The sequence below is a fragment of the Nerophis lumbriciformis genome, linkage group LG16 (assembly GCF_033978685.3).
Source record: "Nerophis lumbriciformis linkage group LG16, RoL_Nlum_v2.1, whole genome shotgun sequence".
Lineage (NCBI taxonomy): Eukaryota > Metazoa > Chordata > Actinopteri > Syngnathiformes > Syngnathidae > Nerophis > Nerophis lumbriciformis.
The window spans coordinates 36085629-36108264 of record NC_084563.2 but is presented as its reverse complement, the minus strand read 5'-3'; the positions used below and the strand labels follow the sequence as shown (position 1 = coordinate 36108264).

The following is a 22636-nucleotide window of genomic DNA, read 5'->3' as shown; positions in this document are numbered from 1 at the left end:
GAAAGTTAAGAAAAGTTACCTGGTATTGAGGAAGCAAAGGACAAGCGAGAGATCTGTCCTGAATCATTATTTGCATCTGTTTGTGACAGGGTGGTCAGGTCACTGATGATAGGCAGTGATTGGTTGTTGTTGTCTCCAGTCTGGAAAAAGCTGTTGGGCTCTGACAGTGTGACAAACTGAATGTCTGACAGAAGTTCCAGAACTGTCTCCTTTTTACCGAGTTCACATTTCACATTCTCACCTGTACACAACAAAACATAGGATAGTGATCAATTAGATTGTATATGCCAGAATAGGATCTAGGTTATAAAAGTGAAACTTTTAGTCATAGCAAAAGCTGTCTTTCGGCTTCTCCCATGGGGATTTTTACTTCTGTTATGACTATATATTTCTATTCAGTTTTTTCTGTTCCTCTGCTTTGGGCTCAAACAAATATCTCATTAGGGCCCTGACATATAAAAAGTACAACTCTGTTCATTGTTATGTTCATGTATGTGTTATGTTTTTCATATGTACGCACCAGTGACGTGCGGTGAGGTTGATGGCTGGTGAGGCACTAACTTTATCACAGTCAGATTTACAAACGTATGAACCCTAAAGAGTATCTTATTCACCATTTGATTGGCAGCAGTTAACGGGTTATGTTTAAAAGCTCATACCAGCATTCTTCCCTGCTTGGCACTCAGCATCAAGGGTTGGAATTGGGGGTTAAATCACCAACAATTATTCCCGGGCGCGGCGCCGCTGCTGCCCACTGCTCCCCTCACATCCCAGGGGGTGATCAAGGGATGGGTCAAATGCAGAGGACAAATTTCACCACACCTCTTGTGTGTGACAATCATTGGTACTTTAACTTAACTTTAACTTTACACATACAAACGGTAGCACACAAAAAAGCACATTTAATTAAAAAAAACGTTATTATGGTCTTACCTTTATGTAATATATTGGGTTGGAGGCAATAACCAGGTGGGATAATGAAGTACGTCTCTTTACTGTAGACTTCAGAACAGACTCAACACACTTGACGTCAGGTGCGCAACACCACGTAAATCGTTGGCCAACCAAAAAGTAACCACAGTACGCTATAGCCAACATTAACCAGGAGATGGCAACAGACAAACATAGATCACTCTACTACATTCCTCCCCTTTTAGAAATGTAGAAGTAAGTTACTCAAAAGAAATAAACAACCCAACCAAAAAATGCAGCAGCTCAATAAGAAGCCAAAAAGTGCAAAAACAATAATGTTCGTGTTGGAGGAGTTGTGAATGAATGAAATATGAAATCCGTGCTGCAGTCTGGAGGTGTACCTAATGTTGTGGCCCTGCAGTCATTCACAACTCCTCCAACACGAACATTATTGTTTTTGCACTTTTTGGCTTCTTATTAAATAACTTTTTTAAATAGATTCAATCTTGCACGTGGAAAGTTTAAGTGTGGGCTTTAGTTGATATAACACTCCCGTGCATTCTACGGCGGGAGTGCATTCTCTACCACCAGGAGGCGGGATTACTGCGAGCCTCACCCAGTGCGTCTTCGCAGCAGTTTTATGATCGCTCAGCACAAGAAATACATTACAAACATACAGTTGTTGACAAAATACACTGTACATTATATACCTCAGCTAACTAAACTATGGAAATGTATAATATAGTTCATATAGCAATACGGTCTCACTGCACAGCAGGCCAGCAGTTAGCCGAGTCCGCAATCCATGGTGAGGCACAACGCAGTGACGTGCCTCAACTGGCTGCTGATCACCGCACCGTCTCTTCTCAGTATTTGAACGGCAAATGTGAAAATTCAGCGATTTTGAATACAAATAATCTAAAACTGGTGAAGTTAAATGGAAAAAAATAACTTTATAGTATAATCACTGGATACATTTAACAATTTAATTATTTTTTTTTCTTTTTACATTTTTTTTTTTCCATGATGGCAGGTGAGGCAGGGCCTCACCTGCCTCTAGTGACTGCACGTCACTGGTACGCACACATAAACATACATACAGTATGAGATGAGCTCAATGAGATAAGGTAAGAACAGGATAGAAACTGCTGTGGAACTAGTTAAAATGCAATATGCCATGGAAATACAATGTTAACACTTTTGTACAAACAAGTACAGTTGCACGACTGGTTAATAGTGCTATTATGAAGTGTCAGCATAGTCAGCACAATTTTTTTTCCTGCAATTTCAAATACACTTGTTTTAATAAATAAATACAGCGTTTTAAAAGCATACACAATTTGTGTAAATACATTAGTCTCTGGTTAAAAGAATTTGAAAAGACTCAAAACTCAAAATGCAGGACTTGGGACTTGACTCGGGACTTGCCTGTCTTGACTCATGACTTGACTCGATACTTGAGGGCAATGACAAAACAATGACTTGGTCACACCACTGCTACATATAGATCGATCCAGAGGCTCGCCAAACGATGCAATGATGTTTCATTAGGGACACTTATGTATGATTAGCTCCTAGTTACCTTCAGCCTAGCATGTTTACCTTTTGTAAATGATTTGACTAAAATACAAGAAAATACCAACCGTGTGTGCTTATTGGATGACATTTAGATGTTAACTGGCTGTCCAGCTTTGCACAAGTAAACATGCTGCAGGATTGCTTGTATCGGCGCTAATATTGGAGATTTTAGATGCAAACAATATCATCTTGAATGTGTTTGTTTTTTTGCTTATCAGACCGATCTCCGATAGCAATATTGAATCGGGACATCCATCTATCCATCCAATTTCTACCGCTTGTCCCTTTCGGGGTCGCGGGGAGTGCTGGAGCCTAACTCACGCCTGTCTTTAATTAAGCTATGTCCAACACTTCAACTAGTTTCTTTTTTTATGTATTTGAGGTATAAGCCACACTGAGTGTGTACTCTATTTTGTTGTACACTAGAATTATGATTCCTTATTCATTTGTTTTAAGACTCAGATTTAAACGTTTGCACAAACGTTCACTTTATTTCTATTTTCAATCTTTGAAAAGTGCTGCTATGTCTGGAGACAAATCAAAAATGTTATTAAATTATTTGTGCGTTCAAATTTTAAATAAAAAGCAGTGGCAACAATATTGCACAATATGATTCATTTTGGGGGAAATTAAATTTTCCTTCATTGAAGCACAATATTTGCTTGAAAACACCAAAGCAGAAATACATTTCAGAACAATCCATTCTCATATTCGGAAATGACAAATATAATTTACCTGCTAGACCGTATCTAGAAACTCACCCATCCTGAGGCCCAGCAATTTGGCATACTCCATGCCAATCCAGACCTTGAGCTCATCACCCTCTGGGATGGGCTGTGAAACCTTGTAGTAGATGTTTTGATAAAATTGGAAAACAATCAAATTGTGTTGATCCTCACTGCTCCTGTAAGTTACATACCTGTAACAAAGTGCAAACACATACAAGATGCCTTTTGAATAAAATGAGTCACACAAAACATGCATCTGTAGTTGAACAGCAACATGCAGTGCTTGGTTTTAAAGTGAAATGTATCAATTATTCATACAAAAACATGCTAAGTTGGTTAGTTAAGTTTTTTCAAGCAACACATTTTTTCTTGACTGGAAATGACAGGCAAACCACTTTTATTGTGTTGAATATTTTCAACATGCGGCTGTGCATTGTGGTTTCTCATAAGTCAAGACTGGGCAATAAGGCCATACTCTATATTAGGGCTGGACCAAATTATTATTCCTTGGGTTGATTAATCTATCGATATTGTTTTCGATGAATCGATTAATCTGTAGGTTTAGTGTATTTTTGTATCTAACTGTTTTTTTAGTAAAGTGCGACAACAAATTTGGCATATGAATGCCCCAAAAATACGCCAACAAGTTTCTTGTGTCTAGACACATTGAATGCTAAAGTAACTTACTGTTTTACTTTCTCCGCCATTCTAAGAATTGCCCTTGATGACTATTTAAGTGCTTGTGCATTGCAGCTGTGCTGCTGTAAAAATACATTACTAATTTTTTGTTAGTGCAGAGAACCTAATCACAGTACATCAGGATTCTCAACATCTGTAAGTCTGCAGAAAAACTTGGCCTTGGACACTAGTGGATATTTGAAATAGTTAATAGATAAAAACATTACCGTTTTGCATTGGCCCAGCCAGAGTCCTGCCTTGAATCCAATTGAGAATTTGTGGCAAGAGCTAAAGATCAGGGTGATGACTGATGACAAGAGACCCTCCAACCTGAAAGCATTGGAGCTCATAGCTCAAGATGAATGAACAAAAATACCAGATGAGACATGCAAAAGGCTGGGCAGTATTTGTAGGAAGCATTTGGTGGCTGTAATATCCAATAAAGGTTTATCTCGTGGTTATTGCTTGTATTCCGGCCGGTGACTTCTTCCCGAAAGCAATAAGGTATTGGTCAACCAAGCCAAAATGGCTGCTGTGCAGCAAGCAGCGCGCAAATCATATGAGCATAGATCTTCCTGCAAAAAGCAGATGCGAGCAAAAAATCCAACTATCTAATGGAATAGATTCCTATACTTCATCAAAAAAAAAGATTTGTCGCGTGATATCAAGGATTATCTGTCAGTGGAGTTCCCAGACATATTGAACTGTCTTCTGCTGCGACGTAATTCTACACGACAAGATAAATGAAAACTTGGAAAAGCATGGAGGCCTACAACGTCTTTGTGTGTGGCTGGGTCAAGGAAATTGGTATCAAGACTCTCCCAGATAATTATGCATCGTTTTTGCTCAGGTAAGGTTGTATTTCATGATTTAACTTTGCGTCTTGTGTACATGTAAACAAACTAGCACCGGACAGCTCGACACCCGTGACTGCACATCCATTTAACAAACTAACAATTCACCATATTTGATTTTTGTCTTGTAATTATATGTACTCTGACACATTTGTCTATAAAATAAAGAATAGGGGAGAAGTAGAGGTACCTTTCCTCACACATTATCATTGACTCTGGCTTTATGGTTTCTGTTTGTTAAAATGTTTTATATATTATTAAAGTATATTAAAAATATATCAAACAAGCCTTTAATGAAGTGGTCGCTGCAAACGTGTGCGTTCTTCGACTCTGCTCCCTTGTACTCGAGTGTGTGCCACTTTGTCGTCGTCTTTCGTAAAATCTTGCACTATTCCGCCCTTCTTGATTACCTCTCGAGTAACTCTGAAGAAACATTTAGCCTTTTCGTGATTTCAAGGATTCGTACAGTCGAAAACAATGGAAGCATAGTGGCATTTTTCTTCAAAAAAGGCTAAATGGCACCCAATACCCATTGCGAACCGACGCTGGCTTGCCCACCATCCATGTGCAATGAGTCAGACGTGAGGTCATTAAAATCCACGCAATTGAGAAAGGTATTAATAATTTTTGGCATGCCACTTTTAGTTCAAATGTAAAAAAAAAAGCTGATATATTACTGTTTTCAACAATGATGGATGTACATGTTAGAATAATTATGTAGAAGTAATCACACAACTCTTATGTTTAAAGGCCGTTGCTAGAGTTATTATCAATTGTGTTGAAGTTGTACTTTTCTATCTGTGACACAACTTGTGGTCTTGCTTTGCGAAGTTTTCTCTTGTCAGCAGTTTGGTTCCAGACCCTGCCTGCTGACAGCCAAGGACGGACATCGAGTACCTCGGCGCAGACAGGACAGAGACAGGGCCAAATCACGAGTGTCAGCACATTTCCATTCTGATTAATCATGTATTGTGTCTACTGGGGGCTGCTTGCAACCTTAGTGATGTTAACTAGGGACCTCCCAAATAAACAGGGGAGCACGTGGGACTGTAGAGCGTAGGGGGAAACTGTAACTGTTGTGTACAGCCCAATACGTCTCTCCTCATGAGTAAAATTAAACTCTGTCTCTGTGTGATTCCTTCTTCTTGTTGTCTTGTGTAATAGATAGTTTGGTGTTTGAACCAACGTCTTATTAGACACCTGTGTCATTTCCAATGAAGGAAAACTTTACAATAAAAATCAAAATGTCCAAATTTGCCAGGGGAATTAATATATTTGGGTTTGGCTGTATTCATATATGAATATATATATATATATATATATATATATATATATATATATATATATCACGAGTGTATATATATATATATATATATATATATATATATATATATATAATAAATAAATGATAAATGGGTTGTACTTGTATAGCGCTTTTCTACCTTCAAGGTACTCAAAGCGCTTTGACACTACTTCCACATTTACCCATTCACACACACATTCACACACTGATGGAGGGAGCTGCCATGCAAGGCGCTAACCAGCACCCATCAGGAGCAAGGGTGAAGTGTCTTCCATATATATATATATATATTTATATATATATATATATATGTGTGTGTTATACAGCAGCTCACCTCATCCAGTTTGATTTGTTTTCATCAGAAGCATCAACATAGAAAAAAGCAGCATCGTTCCTGATCTGCAGAAAGTACAACGGGTAGTTATTTTTACATTCTGGGTTACAATGCACCTCGTCAACCTAGGTAGAGTTCCTAAAAGAAGGCAAACATGCAGGACATTTGGCACTGAAGCGGACAAACCCAGCCTTTGTGGCTAGCGGCAGTCATGGCTACCAAAAGCTTACCGGTAGTTAGTAACTGTAGTTTTATGTTGTAAATGTTTTCCCATTCTGTATCTGTATGATCCCAGATCCTTCTGTTGAGCTCAGCAAAAAACAAGGATCTGGCGAGAGTCGGGTTATGTTGATGCACCTTTGGCAGCAATTACAGCCTGAAGTCTTATTAAATATGCAGCAATGTACAGAGACATCCTGGATAAAAAAGAGCGCTTACCATTCAATCTGATGCAGTTTGAGAGGTGCTGCAAAGGGGAATGGGTGAAACTTCCCAAAAATATTGTAAGTGTGCCAAGCTTTTGGTGTCATATTCAAAAAGACTTGAGACTGTAATAGCTACCAAAGGTGCATCAACAAAGTAATGAGCAAAGGCTGTGAATACTTATGTACATGTGGATTTTTTCATTTATTATTTTTCAACAAATTTGTAAAAAAGAAAATTAAGAAACCTTTTCATATTGTCATTATGGGGTATTATTCTGAGAACAAAAATGAATTTATTCCATTTTGGAATCCTGCTGTACCATAACAAAATGTTAAAAAGGTGAAGCGCTGCAAATACTTTCCAGGTGCCCTGTACATCTTTACTCTGAAACAAACAGTGACTTACAGCCCAGGCATATTTGAGGTTGGTTGGCATGTGGTCTTTGGTCATTTCTCCAACATAGGGTCCAAATATGATGCCCTGCTGAAGGTGACACTTGGCATACACCTTCCTCTGGTCCATGTGCGCATCATCAGAAGATCCAGGACCTGACAGTCCCGGATCATAAAGGCAGAGACAGGAAGGCATGGAAAGCACTGCTCGCGATGGACCACTTTGAAGCCATGTCTCACCAGGTGGCAGAGCAGCATCAGGGATATAGTTGTTCAAGTGAGTCTGGATCAATAGCATACGCTCAGAAGATTCTTGACTTAAGTCCAGCCCTGGAAGCAGAAAAAAAGGGCTGTGAAATTATTAAATTTTTAATCAGATTAATCACAACAGGCCTGCTGTGGAAATAATTACAAATGTACACATTATTTCTTGTGTGAATTCTAAGGAGCAATTACAATTATTTTATTTGTTATTGGTCTGTTTTTCCATGTTCACCTACCAATCTCAAACGATTCAAACATTCTTAAATCAAAATGCTTATTTGGAACACAATGGCCAATTATTGCCATATACCCAAACATTATTGCACTTTCTGAAAAAAAAAATCATGGACATTTTTTTTTCTACACACAATAAATTTTTCACTTGTATCAAACCATTCCCGGACAAAAAAATTCTACTTTTTCAGGCGAACAATATTAAATTATTGGAGGTGGGAATCAATTACAATTCAGGGGCTACGATTTGGTTATAAATACATTATTTATGCATCTTTAATTGTATATTCATACTTATTGTATAGTAATACTTATTGTATGTTATTATTATGTTGTAAATGATTACTATATATTATATTTGTGTTATATTTAACTATTAATAATAGGATAAAAGGCTCCTCATTCGGCTGCTGACGTATGTGGTGTGGCGTCACTTATGTTTTTTGGCACGACATAGATGTATATGAAAGACTAGATACATGAAAACTGTAGCTGCCAGTTAAATTATTTTAAAAAAAAAACTCCCTGAGTGGTGAGCAAGCATCTCTATTTTAATTGCCGTGCCTTGTAAAACCACGTTTGTTTGTTTTTTTAATGTGAAAACAAATTAAAGCAATGTAATGTATTGTAGCCTCTAGAACAGGGGTCTCAGACATGCGGCCCGCGGGCCAATTGCGGCCCGCGAGACGTTATTTTGCGGCCCCCACCTTAATATGAATGTTTAATGTTAGTGCGGCCCGGTTTTACATGAATGCCGCTTGACAGCGTTGTGTGTGGAGCTAAAGGAATCTACCATTCACGGTGTGGTATATGGCTCTCGAGGGCCGAACATTGACGTCACTTGCGTGATGCAAGCAGAGAAACGTTTTGCCGCTTTTCCACTAGACCCACACGTGCTCTTCCTCCCTCCCTCCCTCACTCGCTCGCCTGCCTGCTCGCTCTCTCTCTCGAGCTCTTTCTGTCACTGTGTGTGTGTCTCTCTCTCGCTCCCTCCCCCGGCTCAGCTGTAAACAGTGCGGGCCAGGGAGACGAGCGGTCCGGTAGCTTCCGAAGCACTCCCCTGAAGGACCGAGCGACAATACAAAACTGTGGTGCACTGGACCCCAGCGCTGATACTCCGACAGAGAGTCGCTGGGCGAATCGGACAAGTAACACGTTAGTCGTGATGTTAGCCCGTTTGGGGCTAATTGTGCTACCGTAACTGTAAACTCCACAGGGTCTGTCCTTTTAGAGGGTGACTCTGTCTGCCGATCTGACCGGGATTATGTTTTTTCTCTGTGGACCATACCCACACAGCAGAAGACTCCTATGCGGATCCGCCTTCAAGTCGCCCAACCCGCGTTACTGTCACATTCGTTTTGGCTCCGCCTAGAGGATCCGCTCCGCCTCTGAAAATTGTACTGTCAGACAGCGGATCCTGAGCGGATCCGTGTCTGATTCGCGTACGCGGCAAACTAAACCGGCGCGCGCCGCCTAGAGTATAGGCTCCGCCTACACGGATACTGAGCGATCAATGTCTGCACCCGCGGACGTGGACGCGCCTACTGGTGTGTACGCGCATGAGCCAAGATCGATCATTTGTGGACTTTCTTTGCTGGAACACGAACGTAAGTATAGATTTATTGATTTATTGCTAGATTCACAGTAAAGATTGGCCTTTGTGTTTCCATCATGATTTATGTATGATTGTAATGACGTTGTTTGATATTAGGACTAGCAGTAAAACTTTATATTCTGTAAAAAAAAGGCTATTTTGTTTAAAATGGAATAGCAATGTTTTCATCCAATCACAGCCAGGACCTTGGCCATAGGCTCGGCCAATCAATGACTTGCAGGCTGGTGGACTGGCGAATGACAGGAGAGGAGGGGCGGGACAAGGAGAGAGAGGGAAAACACAGAGGCGAAGATGGCGGCGTCCGTCCTCGTTAGGGAGGGAAAATTGTTTTTTACTCAAGTATATGACCCGTATTTTCCGCACCATAAGGCGCCCTGGGTTATAAGCCGCGCCTTCAATGAACGGCATATTTCAAAACTTTGTCCACCTATAAGCCGCCCCGTGTTGTAAGCCGCATCTAACTGCGCTAAAGGAATGTCAAAAAAACAGTCAGATAGGTCAGTCAAACTTTAATAATATATTAAAAACCAGCGTGATGTGGGCGCGCATGGACGGAGCTGCGTGAAAAAAGCCACCCGGCCTCTTCGCGTAAACTTACCTTAACCACTCGCTCATCTTTTCTTCATCCATCCATCCCTTCGAGTTAGCTTTTATGATGACGCCGGCTGGAAAGGTCTCTTTTGGCAAGGTCGTCCTTTTGAATATCACCATGGGTGGAAGTTTCTGGCCATTAGCATGGCAACCTAGAACCACAGTGAAGGATGACTTCTCATTCCCTGTGGTGCGAATATTCACCGTACGTGCTCCCGTTGTATCCACAGTGCGGTTCACAGGAATATCAAAAGTCAGTGGAACCTCGTCCATGTTGATAATGTTCTCTGGCCGGATCTTTTTTTCAGCTATCTTGTTTTTACAATATGCACGGAAAGTAGCCAGCTTTTCTTGAAAGTCTTTAGGCAGTTGCTGTGAAATAGTAGTCCGTGTGCGGATGGAGAGATTGCGTCTTTTCATGAACCGGAAACCTGTCGCTTAGTAGGAGCCATTTTGTGGTCTTTACAGATGTAAACACACAAAGGAAATGAAACGTAATATCCGCGCGCTTCTTCTTCTTCTACGCGGGCGGTTGGTTGCTTACAGTAGAAGAAGAAGCGCTTCCTGTTCTATGGGGGCGGGTGCTTACCTTGGCGGTTGCTTGCATAGAAGAAGAAGCACTTCCTCTTCTACGGGGAAAAAAGATGGCGGCTGTTTACCGTAGTTGCGAGACCGAAACTTTATGAAAATGAATCTTAATATTAATCCATATATAAAGCGCACCGGGTTATAAGCCGCACTGTCAGCTTTTGAGTAAATTTGTGGTTTTTAGGTGCGGCTAATAGTGCGGAAAATACGGTAACCGTCGTCAACGTGGGAGTCTCGTCACGTCAGAGAAGGACGACGCCAGCCTGTTGACTGCTGCAGTACGGACGTGTTTGTGGCTAACTTTATATTCTGTTAAAAAAAGTTATTTTATTTAAAATGGAATAGCAATTTCGGCAGAATATGTTATGGTAGTTAAGTAAAGTTTATTTGCTGTGTATTTTTCTTTATGCGACGCTCGGAACTGGTAAGTCACGTTTTTTATGTCTCATCTCCTTTTATTTTTTTATAAACTTTTTAGTTGTCGCTCTTAAAGTATTCTATAAGAATGCACACTGTCTTGTGACTTGTTGATAAGCATGCGGGTTAAATCCCGGTATTAGGGGTGTTAAATTGTTGTAAAAAACAGACTTTTATATGCTAAATGCTGCTGCTAGCACTAAGCTAACCACGTGGATTAGCTTAATGGTGTTTCTGGTCTGGTGAGTTTGCGCACGGGCCTAAAACTCCGCTGCTGCTGTGGACTGTGTGACGCCCTGTTTTTGTTTCCATTCATAAAAATAAAAGGTGAATAAATCCTCCAAGACTCAACTCCTGTGTGTGCATCACTATAAAAGACACAACGCAGAACAGTGACTGTTACATATATAATGTATAATGTAAAGTGTCTATCTGCAATCTTTATAATTAAAATGAATGAATTAGAAATTATTTTAATCACTGTATACATCAGTTCAGACAACTAATTATTTTGCGCCTGTTCACAATTTCTTATGCGACTGTATGGAACTTGGTCCCATCTTCTATTTTGTGTGTTTTGCAGCATCATCTACTGCCTGGATTTTTGCCTACAACTGCTCCTGCTGCGTTCGCTTAATCAAGTAAGATACTTTCTGGTTTGTTAAAATGTAATGTTGCTTACACATTTTTCTAGCAGCTCTTGGCCTATTCAGGGGGCCGAATCAAGAAGTGCACCCACAATTTAACGTTGCCCTATATCTTGTCTAGTTTGTAGCAATGAAACAGACAACACCACCATTTAACAATGTATTTATGTAAATATAATATTAGAAACAATGATCAATGATAAACATTACTGTATTTTCTTGTCTTTTAGCACAAACATGAACACAAAGACTGTGCCTGTCTCTTTATCAACCTTAAGACAAAGGACAAGTGTAGACGTTCAAAAAAGGCTTCATCATTGTGGTATGCAAATTCATAAATATCTTGTTTAAAAATAACGTCATAGTTGCTTCTCTTTCTGCTTGGAATAACCTATTCTGTCTATGTTCTGACCAGGTCTCTTGTAAGAGAGAGACCTGATACATCATCATCAATAATAATAATTATGCAGCACGGTGGAAGAGGGGTTAGTGCATCTGCCTCACAATACGAAGGTCCTGAGTAGTCTTGGATTCAATCCCGGGCTCGGGATCTTTCTGTGTGGAGTTTGTATATTCTCCCCGTGACTGCGTGGGTTCCCTCCGGGTACTCCGACTTCCTCCCACTTCCAAAAACATGCACCTGGGGATAGGTTGATTGGCAACACTAAATTGGCCCTAGTGTGTGAATGTGAGTGTGAATGTTGTCTGTTTATCTGTGTTGGCCCTGCGATGAGGTGGAGACTTGTCCAGGGTGTACCCCGCCTTCCGCCCGATTGTAGCTGAGATAGGCTCCAGCGCCCCCCGCCACCCCAAAAGGGAATAAGCGGTAGGAAATGGATGGATGTTCAGCTCTACAGCTAATTTGAAACTCATGTTAATTTTAACATATGGCGTGGCGCAGTGGAAGAATGGCCGTGCGCGACCCGAGGGTCCCTGGTTCAATCCCCACCTAGTACCAGCCTCGTCACGTCCGTTGTGTCCTGAGCAAGACACTTCACCCTTGCTCCTGATGGGTGCTGGTTAGCGCCTTGCATGGCAGCTCCCTCCATCAGTGTGTGAATGTGTGTGTGAATGGGTAAATGTGGAAGTAGTGTCAAAGCGCTTTGAGTACCTTGAAGGTAGAAAAGCGCTATACAAGAACAACCCATTTATCATTTATATTCAATTTTATACAACTACAAAGACGCATTAAAAATAATGCAACAATATCGAAACGGCTGTAACACCTCAGACCTGCAATCTGAGGCAGAGAATGAGGTTGAGCTGCCAGAAAAAAGGAACAGGTAGCCAGTGTTAGTGTGTTTTGTCTTGTTTTGTCATGTTTCTACAGTACCGTATTTTCCGCACCATAAGGCGCCCTGGGTTAAAAGCCGCGCCTTCAATGAACGGCATATTTCAAAACTTTGTCCACCTATAAGCCGCCCGGTGTTGTAAGCCGCATCTAACTGCGCTAAAGGAATGTCAAAAAAACAGTCAGATAGGTCAGTCAAACTTTAATAATATATTAAAAACCAGCGTTCTAACAACTCTGTTCACTCCCAAAATGTACGCAAATGTGCAATCACAAACATACGTATATCAACATGGACAGAGCTGCGTGAAAAAAGCCACCCGGCCTCTTCGCGTAAACTTAAACTTACCTTAACCACTCGCTCATCTTTTCTTCATCCATCCCTTCGAGTTAGCTTTTATGATGACGCCGGCTGGAAAGGTCTCTTTTGGCAAGGTCTTCCTTTTGAATATCACCATGGGTGGAAGTTTCATTAGCATGGCAAGCTAGAACCACAGTGAAGGATGACTTCTCATTCCCTGTGGTGCGAATATTCACCGTACGTGCTCCCGTTCCACAGTGCGGTTCACAGGAATATCAGTTGCTGTGAAATACGGTAGTAATCCGTGTGCGGATGGAGAGATTGCGTCTTTTCATGAACCGGATCCTTGTCGCTTTGTAGGAGCCATTTTGTGGTCTTTACAGATGTAAACACACAAAGGAAATGAAACGTACGGTGATATCCGCGCCCTTTTTCTTCTTTTACGCGGGCGGGTGGTTGCTTACAGTAGAAGAAGAAGCGCTTCCTGTTCTATGGGGGCGGGTGCTTACCTTGGCGGTTGCTTGCATAGAAGAAGAAGCGCTTCCTGTTCTACCGGGAAAAAAGATGGCGGCTGTTTACCGAAGTTGCGAGACCGAAACTTTATGAAAATGAATCTTAATATTTATCCATATATAAAGCGCACCGGGTTAAAAGCCGCACTGTCAGCTTTTGAGTAAATTTGTGGTTTTTAGGTGCGGCTAATAGTGCGGAAAATACGGTAATAGGAAAGAGCCTGGATCCAGCCTGGCCTACAGGCCAACATAGCGAGGGGGAAGAATGGCCGACAACATTTCCTGCTCTGGTGAGCAATAACTGACAAATACCGGATGGTCATTCTGTGCCACAGATTTTGGAAAAAATTCAAATTCACAACCAATCACATATTTTCTTCAAACTTTGTCAATAACTTTTATCATTAACTAAGGTCAGTAGCTAATGTCAGGATTATGAGTAATGAGGATAAACACTGAAACATGATACATTTTATACTGCTGTTTGTCAACAGTGGCTGAGGTCCAGATCCTTAGCCTGCTGGAAACTATTAAACACACCCAAAACCAGCTGATGGCGAAGGTCAACTTCTTAACCAGCAGGTTGACCATTACCCCGGGGCCAGAAGTTGAAATGCCGGCCAATATCCAGTTTCCACTGGAACAGTTGGAGGCAGTGGAGGCAATTTTGAATGAACCATCAAATGGCCCAACTCGACAAAGAGTGGTGAGGTTTCTTACTTAATATGAATGGTGCCATTAGGTTTATTGATTGTCCATGATTATGCAAATATTCTATTGAATCAGCCCTGACAACCAGGCCTGTCCTGAACCGCCTTTTCCCAGTGGTAAGATTGTCAGTGAGCCACAATCTGCCTGGTTTGACATCGTGTGTAAAGGTAGCATAGGTCCATGAGCCAAGAGAACAGGTTCTGTTTTTTTACATTTCTGGACGCTTTCAACAGGAACAAAAACGTTTTAAATGCAACTTAAGCTTAAAAATGTTTAGCTGTTTGTTTAAAGAGATGTCTTTGCCTTTTAGATTTCTTCTTTGGCCACCATTGGAGGCCAGGATGTGAAGCGGGTGACCTGGAACATCCTGGGCAGGGTGTTCACAGATGACGTTTCAGATCAGATCAATTGGAAGGGTGTCAACAACAAAAAGGCCTTTAGCAGAATGGCAACAAAGACCTTGCTTTTCAGTAAGTATATAATTCAAAGTAATATTACATACGTTCAAAGTCAATAGTGGGGCCAGCCTTAAAAATCGTAGCAACCATCATACCTGTAGCTGCTCCCAAACGTATTATCTTGGTCAGATTAACGTAACGCTTCAACTGATGTTTATCGACTTCCTTTATTACGTTTCTTTGCATTCATTATTATTTTTTAAAGAAAGAAACAGTCTACATGGCAGCTTTGAGTTTGAGTTTTGAGTTTATTTCGAACATGCAAGTATACAACATGATACATCACAATCTCCAGTTTCTCTTTTCAACATGTTCGAAAAGGAGTAGGAAGAAGCAAAGCTTATTTAATCCTACCCCTTTTCTTTTACATAACAGTTGCTAAAACTTTTGTTCACTTCCTGTTCTCAATTTATTCACAATATACTCCATAAGTAATCACAATAAAATAAGTAAATAAATAATAATTGGTGAAGTAAGTTACATTTCATATGTTAAGATAAGTAAGATTATTTTGTGAGTGAAAGAATGAAAGAATGGATGAGTTAAATAAATTCAGAATGTTTATCATGGTTCTTCTTCTTTGTACTTTGTAAACACTTTAAGTTTGAAGAGTTTCTTGAAGTGGATCATATTAGTACATTGTTTGATTGCTTTGCTTAATCCATTCCATAATTTAATTCCACATACTGATATACTGAAGGTCTTAAGTGTTGTACGTGCATACAAATGTTTTAAATTACATTTCTCTCTAAGATTATATTTCTCCTCTTTTTTTGAGAAGAATTGTTGTATATTCTTGGGTAGCAGGTTATAGTTTGCGTTGTGTATAATTTTAGCTGTTTGCAAATTCACTATGTCGTAGAATTTCAGAATCTTTGATTCAATAAATAAAGGATTTGTGTGTTCTCTATATCCAACATTATGTATTATTCTAACTGATCTTTTTTGTAACACCGTTAATGAATGAAGTGTACTTTTGTAATTATTTCCCCATATTTCTGCACAATAACTCAGATATGGTAACACTAGTGAGCAGTAGAGAATATGAAGTGATTTTTTGTCTAGAACATGTTTTTGGTTTATTCATTATTGACGTGTTTCTTGCTACTTTATGTTGTATATTTTTTACGTGAGATTTCCAGTTCAATTTATCATCAATCATTATACCTAGAAATTTGGTTTCATTTACTCTTTCAATTTCTATTCCGTCTATTTGTATTTGTGTTTGACTTTCTCTTCTACTGTTACCAAATAGCATTATTTTAGTTTTACTGAGATTCAACGATAGTCTGTTTTTGTCAAACCATCTTTTTAATTTGTTAATTTCTTCTGTAATTATTTGTAGTATCTTCTGTGTGTTCTCTCCTGAACAAAACGCTGTTGTATCATCCGCAAATAATACTAACTTTAAATCTTTTGTAACTTTACAAATGTCATTTATATATAGATTGAATAATTTAGGTCCTAGTATTGATCCCTGAGGTACACCACAGGATATATTTAGCGTTGTAGAGGTGTGTTCGCCTACCTTCACGTATTGTTTCCTGTTCATTAGATAACTTCTTATCCAGTTTAAGACTAACCCTCTGATGCCATATCGTTCTAGTTTTTTGATTAAAATATTGTGATTAATTGTGTCAAATGCTTTAGTTAGATCCATAAAAACTGCTGCCGCACATTTTTTATTATCTATAGCATTGGTAATTTCTTCTGTAATTTCAATTAAAGCCATCGAAGTTGAAACATTAGCTCTGTATCCATATTGATTTTCTTCGAGTATTCTATTTTTATTTATGAAACTCTCTAATCTGTTATTGAACAGTTTTTCAATGATTTTAGAAAATTGTGGAAGTAAGGAAACAGGTCTATAGTTTGTAAATTGATGTTTGTCGCCAGTCTTGTAAATTGGTGCAACTTTAGCTATTTTCATTTTGTTTGGAAATGTACCTGTTTGAAATGATAGGTTACTAATATACATTAATGGTCCTGAGATCTCATCAATAACCTTTTTTATCGTTTCCATATCAATTTCATTACAATCAGTTGAAGTCTTGGATTTACATTTTTTCACGATTGTAACTATTTCCTCCTGTGTCACATTACTGAGGAACATGGAGTTCGGATTTCGCTCTATGGTATCATTATAGTCCTCAATTGAAACTGGGTCTGGAATCCTTTCTTCCAATTTTGGTCCAATATTTACAAAATAATTATTGAAGCTTTCAATTACTTCCTTTATGTTGTCATTTTTTTTATTTCCGTCCAAGAAGTATTGAGGGTAGTCCCTCTTAGTGCCATTTTTAATAATGCTATTGAGGATGCCCCATGTTGCTCTCATATTAGTTTTGTTCTTGTCCAATAATTCACTGTAATATTCTTTTCTACATAATCGTAGTATGTATGTTAACTTGTTTTTATACTTTTTGTACTTAATTTCTGCCTCTGTAGTTCTTTGTGCTATAAATTTCCTATATAGTGTATTCTTCTTCTTACAAGCATTTTTTAATCCTTTTTGTCATCCATGGTTGATTATTCTTTCTCTGCTTATTACTGAGTTGTATCCATGGACAATGTTTGTTATAAAGTATTATAAACTTGTTTAAGAAATGTTCATATGCTTCATCAACCTCATTTTCATTGTACACATTGTCCCAATCTTGCTTTTGTAGCTCAATTTTGAAAGCAATCATCCTCTTCTCTGTGCACAGTCTTCGAAATGTCCTTTTGTCTTCCATGTTCTTCTTGTAGTTTCCATCATATATTGTAAAAACTGGCAGATGATCACTAACATCGGTTATAAGTAGACCACTTGTAGTGTTATTATCAAAATCATTGGTAAAAATATTATCAATAAGCGTGGCACAGTGTCCTGTAATTCTGCTTGGCTTTGTGATTTTAGGATATAAACTGATGCTGTACATTGTATCAATGAAGTCATCAATAGACTTTTGCTTGTTAGGGTTCAATAAGTCAATATTAAAGTCACCACATAGGAAAATTATTCTTTGCCCATTGTCCATGTAAGTAGCCTTGATCCATTCTTCAAATGTTTCTATACTTGACTTAGGTGATCTATATATACAACTGATGAATATGTTTTTGCTTTTTTCCTGACATATTTCAATTGCTATACATTCTAAAATATTATCTATAGCAAATGACGTGTTTTTTACCACTTTGTAGTTCAGGTTCTTCATCACGTACACAGCTACTCCTCCTCCATTTTTGTTGTTTCTGTTGATGTAGTTTAGTTCATATCCATCCAGATCAAAATCTATTCCTTTTTTATCATCAATCCATGTTTCCGTGACAGCAATCACTTTGAAGGGTTCGTTGATGTGTTCCAAAAAGTTCTTAATATTGTTGTAGTTTGCATACAAGCTTCTGCTATTAAAATGAATAATTGACAATTTGTTATCACATTTAATGTTGCTGTTATATTGATCATCCGTATAATAAAAACAATTATTACTGAAGTGGGAGAAAAAATTTGTATCTGGATCTATATCATTTTCCAAATCCTGATTTTTGTGATCTTTGTTGCAGAAATTTTTTAGTTCCATGTTTTCTTGTTCAACAATCTTTGATGTTGTTTCAATAATCTCTATAAGTGTAGGTGGATGCAATCCTGAATCTAGGTCCTCTTGTTTAGTCGTTCCTTGGAACATAGTAGTGTTGATGCTGAATTTAGGTGCTTGTTTTCTGTCAGAGTTCATTATCATCGTTGTTGTGGAAGCTGTGTAAACTTTAAAAATTGTCCAGGTCCTTGATGTCTTGGACAGCAAGTACTCTTGCTTCTGGACCTCCATTCAGCTTGATGTAGATTTTACAGTTGGCGCTCCAAGTTCCCTGAATTTTTCCCTGCTTTCTCAAGTCGCGTGCTTTCTTGGCGATTCCAGCATTACGTTTTGTGAGATGCTCATTCATGTACACAATTGTTCCCTTCAGCTTCTTTCCCTGTCTCAGCAATGCCATTTTAGATTTTCTGTTTAAAAGTTTCACGAGCACGACTGGAGTGGCGTTGTTGTTTCTTCCGTTCAGTGGGATGCATGTTTCGATGGTATTAATATCAATTTCAATTTCTTTTGATTGCAGAAAGTTGACCACTTGCTGTTCTGCTGAGACCATATCCATTTAATCTGGTTCACCTTCATTATTCACAGCTTTCGCATAGGATCTTGGTTTAATTCGGTGCCCTGTCACGATGATATCATTCATCCGTTTATCCTGATCCATTCCATCTATGATATTCTTCAGCATGTTGTTGTCTTCTTGAAGGATCTTTATTTGTTTGCCCATTTCAGTGGCTTCATTATTTCTGATGGTTTTGTGAGATTGCAGACTTTCTATACATTGCTGCAGACTTTTCACATCTTGTCTGTGTTCTTCTTTCATTTCTTTCATTTCTTCTTTCCATCCCTCCATCATGTAGTTCCATTTTTCTAACATTTCTTCTTTAAAATCATGGAGTATTTTTTGTATCCATTCTTGATTCCCATCATGTCCTGTGTCCAGCCTCAAATCTTGTTCAGTCTTTCCTTTACCTTTTTTCATCACGGCAGTCGATGACGTCAGTGCCTCTTATGTCTTAGCGGCAGTTACTTCTTTAGCAACTTGCGGTACTTTTCACTTGTTTTTTCAACAATTTCGTACCTTGCGCCGTTCAGAGATCAATTTTGGGTGTCAGCCTGTCAACTTATATCACTCTGCGACGTCGGAATCACTTTAAAACAGCTGTAAACTCGCCGTAGCTTTTGGTTGCCAGGCAACCGCTTTGAACTGCGGCAAGGCGCCGTTGGCTTGAGGCTAACGGCTCTTCCAACTCGCCTTATTTCAGCGTTTCTGTGCCTCTCAACTGACCAATATCAGATCGAAGATGCCAGGTGACTCTCCTGTGGCTGTGATCACAAATCAGTGGTCAAAATCTTCAGATTTAACAAAAACTCCGGTAGCAGAATCGGAGCCTTTTTCTTTTGCGTCCTTTCTCATTGACAGGAAGTGACGATTAGAGTGTGATTAGAGTAACCATTGCTACATTTTCTTGTTACATTTCACCTGTTTGCTCTTTAAATACCACTTTTAATGTTTTTTTTTTTTTTCAATCATATTTTTGAAATGTGCCGTGGGGCCGTTAAAAAAAATTGACCTGCGGGCCGCAAATGGCCTCCGGGCCGTACTTTGGACACCCCTGGCCTACACGAATACAAACATAGAATGATAGTACAGATATAATAAGAAAACAATGTCAACTTCCCAAAGTTGGGTTATGGATATTTATTTATGCCCCCCGCCGCCGTCATCCAACAGAATCAAACAAACATGACAAAACCACACAGATTTATCCACATACAGTACTCTTTATGGATCTAACTAAAGCATTTGACACAATTAATCACAATATTTTAATCAAAAAACTAGAACGATATGGCATCAGAGGGTTAGTCTTAAACTGGATAAGAAGTTATCTAATGAACAGGAAACAATACGTGAAGCTACGCGAACACACCTCTACAACGCTAAATATATTCTGTGGTGTATCTCAGGGATCAATACTAGGACCTAAATTATTCAATCTGTATATAAATGACATTTGTAAAGTTACAAAAGATTTAAAGTTAGTATTATTTGCGGATGATACAACAGCGTTTTGTTCAGGAGAGAACACACAGAAGATAATACAAATAATAACAGAAGAAATAAACAAATTTAAAAGATGGTTTGACCAAAACAGACTATCGTTGAATCTCAGTAAAACTAAAATAATGCTATTTGGTAACAGTAGAAGAGAAAGTCAAACACAAATACAAATAGACGGAATAGAAATTGAAAGAGTAAATGAAACCAAATTTCTAGGCATAATGATTGATGATAAATTGAACTGGAAATCTCACGTACAAAATATACAACATAAAGTAGCAAGAAACACGTCAATAATGAATAAAGCAAAACATGTTCTAGACAAAAAATCACTTCATATTCTCTACTGCTCACTAGTGTTACCATATCTGAGTTACTGTGTAGAAATATGGGGAAATAATTACAAAAATACACTTCATTCATTAACGGTGTTACAAAAAAGATCAGTTAGAATAATACATAATGTTGGATATAGAGAACATACAAATCCTTTATTTATTGAATCAAAGATACTGAAATTCTACGACATAGTGAATTTGCAAACAGCTAAAATTATACACAAAGCAAACTATAACCTGCTACCCAAGAATATACAACAATTCTTCTCAAAAAAAGAGGAGAAATATAATCTTAGGGAGAAATGTAATTTAAAACATTTGTATGCACATACAACACTTAAGACCTTCAGTATATCAGTATGTGGAATTAAATGATGGAATGGATTAAGCAAAGCAATCAAACAATGTACTAATATGATCCACTTCAAGAAACTCTTCAAACTTAAAGTGTTTACAAAGTACAAAGAAGAAGAACCATGATAAACATTCTGAATTTATTTAACTCATCCATTCTTTCATTCTTTCACTCACAAAATAATCTTACTTATCTCAACATATGAAATGTAACTTACTTCACCAATTATTACTTATTTACTTATTTTTATTGTGATTACTTATGGAGTATATTGTGAATAAATTGAGAACAGGAAGTGAACAAAAGTTTTAGCAACTGTTATGTAAAAGAACAGGGGTAGGATTAAATAAGCTCTGCTTCTTCCTACTCCTTTTCGAACATGTTGAAAAGAGAAACTGGAGATTGTGATGTATCATGTTGTATGCTTGCATGTTCGAAATAAACTCAAACTCAAGGAACCAAATAATGATATTGTTTGAACATTTTGGATTGTTTCTTTTTCAAATGTAATCTCCTTAATACCTAGAGCCAGATGAGGTGGTTCGGGCATCTGGTCAGGATGCCACCCGAACGCCTCCCTCGGGAGGTGTTTCGGGCACGTCCGACCGGTAGGAGGCCACGGGGAAGACCCAGGACACGTTGGGAAGACTATGTCTCCAGGGTGGCCTGGGAACGCCTCGTGATCCCCCAGGAGGAGCTGGACGAAGTGGCTGGGGAGAGGGAAGTCTGAGCTTCCCTGCTTAGGCTGCTGCCCCCGCGACCGACCTCGGATAAGCGGAAGAAGATGGATGGATGGCATATTTTGTATTGTGTAAGCATACTTGGCTTTGGATGCTACATACCATAAACATAAACATATCTGTCTTGTAATCTTGTTTGATTACAGATGCTGTGAGAAAAAATGTGGTGACAAGGTCAGCCACGGACGCTGAGGTCACCAAACACGCCATCAGGTGGTTCAACCTGGCGGTGGATCGGGCAACCAGGAGACGAGTGCCGCCTCCACCTCCTCAGGAGGAATAGAAATGTATCAATTAAACAATCTTTTATTGAACTTCTTGTAATTCACCAGTTATTCATTTTCTGATATGTTAGCTGTGCATGGAGCAGCATTTCATTGAAGTTGTAGCCTAATAGATTAAATATGTATATTTACTATTTATATATTTACTTTATAGAGTGAATTGACCATTTTCTGTTTCTGCCTATTGACAATGTTGTTAGTTTAAAAATACAAGGCAATGCATATGTAAGCCTATATTGCTGTGGTAGGGCTTAGTGAATTTTTTTGTTTCCTATTTTATCCTACAGCAAGAACAGAAGGGATTTTGAAAATGAGATAAACGGGTCCAAAACGGACCGGGCCAGATGAGCCAGGGTTTTTATGAGTCCGTTGCTGGTTTAGGTTTTGATCGCGGATGCGGAGCGGATCCAGCTCGGCGCCACGGCGGGTCCGCGCCACGCCTCCGTGG

The 22636-nt window shown here is 38.9% G+C and overlaps 2 protein-coding genes across 7 annotated transcripts in view; one reads left to right on the top strand and one right to left on the bottom strand.

The window, feature by feature from the left end:
• Positions 1–22636, bottom strand: part of LOC133617216 (E3 SUMO-protein ligase ZBED1-like) — a 46307-nt gene that overhangs the window by 9835 nt on the left and 13836 nt on the right. For 4 of the 6 annotated variants that reach the window (XM_061977055.1, XM_061977056.1, XM_061977060.1 and 1 more), the window contains exons 2-5: positions 7219–7535; positions 6388–6452; positions 3252–3409; positions 20–241 (exon numbers count right to left, since the gene is read on the bottom strand). In XM_061977055.1, the coding sequence (XP_061833039.1) occupies positions 20–241; positions 3252–3409; positions 6388–6452; positions 7219–7535 (762 nt within the window). Of the gene's footprint in view, positions 1–19; positions 242–3251; positions 3410–6387; positions 6453–7218; positions 7536–9916; positions 10062–22636 lie in introns of all 6 variants that reach the window. The other 2 variants (XM_061977057.1, XM_061977059.1) reach the window with 2 other exon arrangements.
• Positions 8647–22218, top strand: LOC133617217 (uncharacterized). The gene is made up of 7 exons (XM_061977062.1): positions 8647–9310; positions 11498–11555; positions 11792–11883; positions 14160–14371; positions 14687–14846; positions 21691–21975; positions 22051–22218. Exons 1-6 carry the CDS (start codon positions 9217–9219, stop codon positions 21774–21776), a joined length of 702 nt encoding a protein of 233 aa, XP_061833046.1. The 5' UTR covers positions 8647–9216; the 3' UTR covers positions 21777–21975; positions 22051–22218.

What these genes read in the sequence shown, in the direction of transcription:
- LOC133617217 (XM_061977062.1), top strand. Translation starts at nt 9,217, where the DNA reads ATGTCTGCACCCGCGGACGTGGACGCGCCTACTGGTGTGTACGCGCAT. An exon ending in TGCTGCGTTCGCTTAATCAA is followed by an intron (nt 11,556 to 11,791) that starts GTAAGATACTTT and finishes CTTGTCTTTTAG; the next exon opens with CACAAACATGAACACAAAGA. An exon ending in GCCCAACTCGACAAAGAGTG is followed by an intron (nt 14,372 to 14,686) that starts GTGAGGTTTCTT and finishes TTTGCCTTTTAG; the next exon opens with ATTTCTTCTTTGGCCACCAT.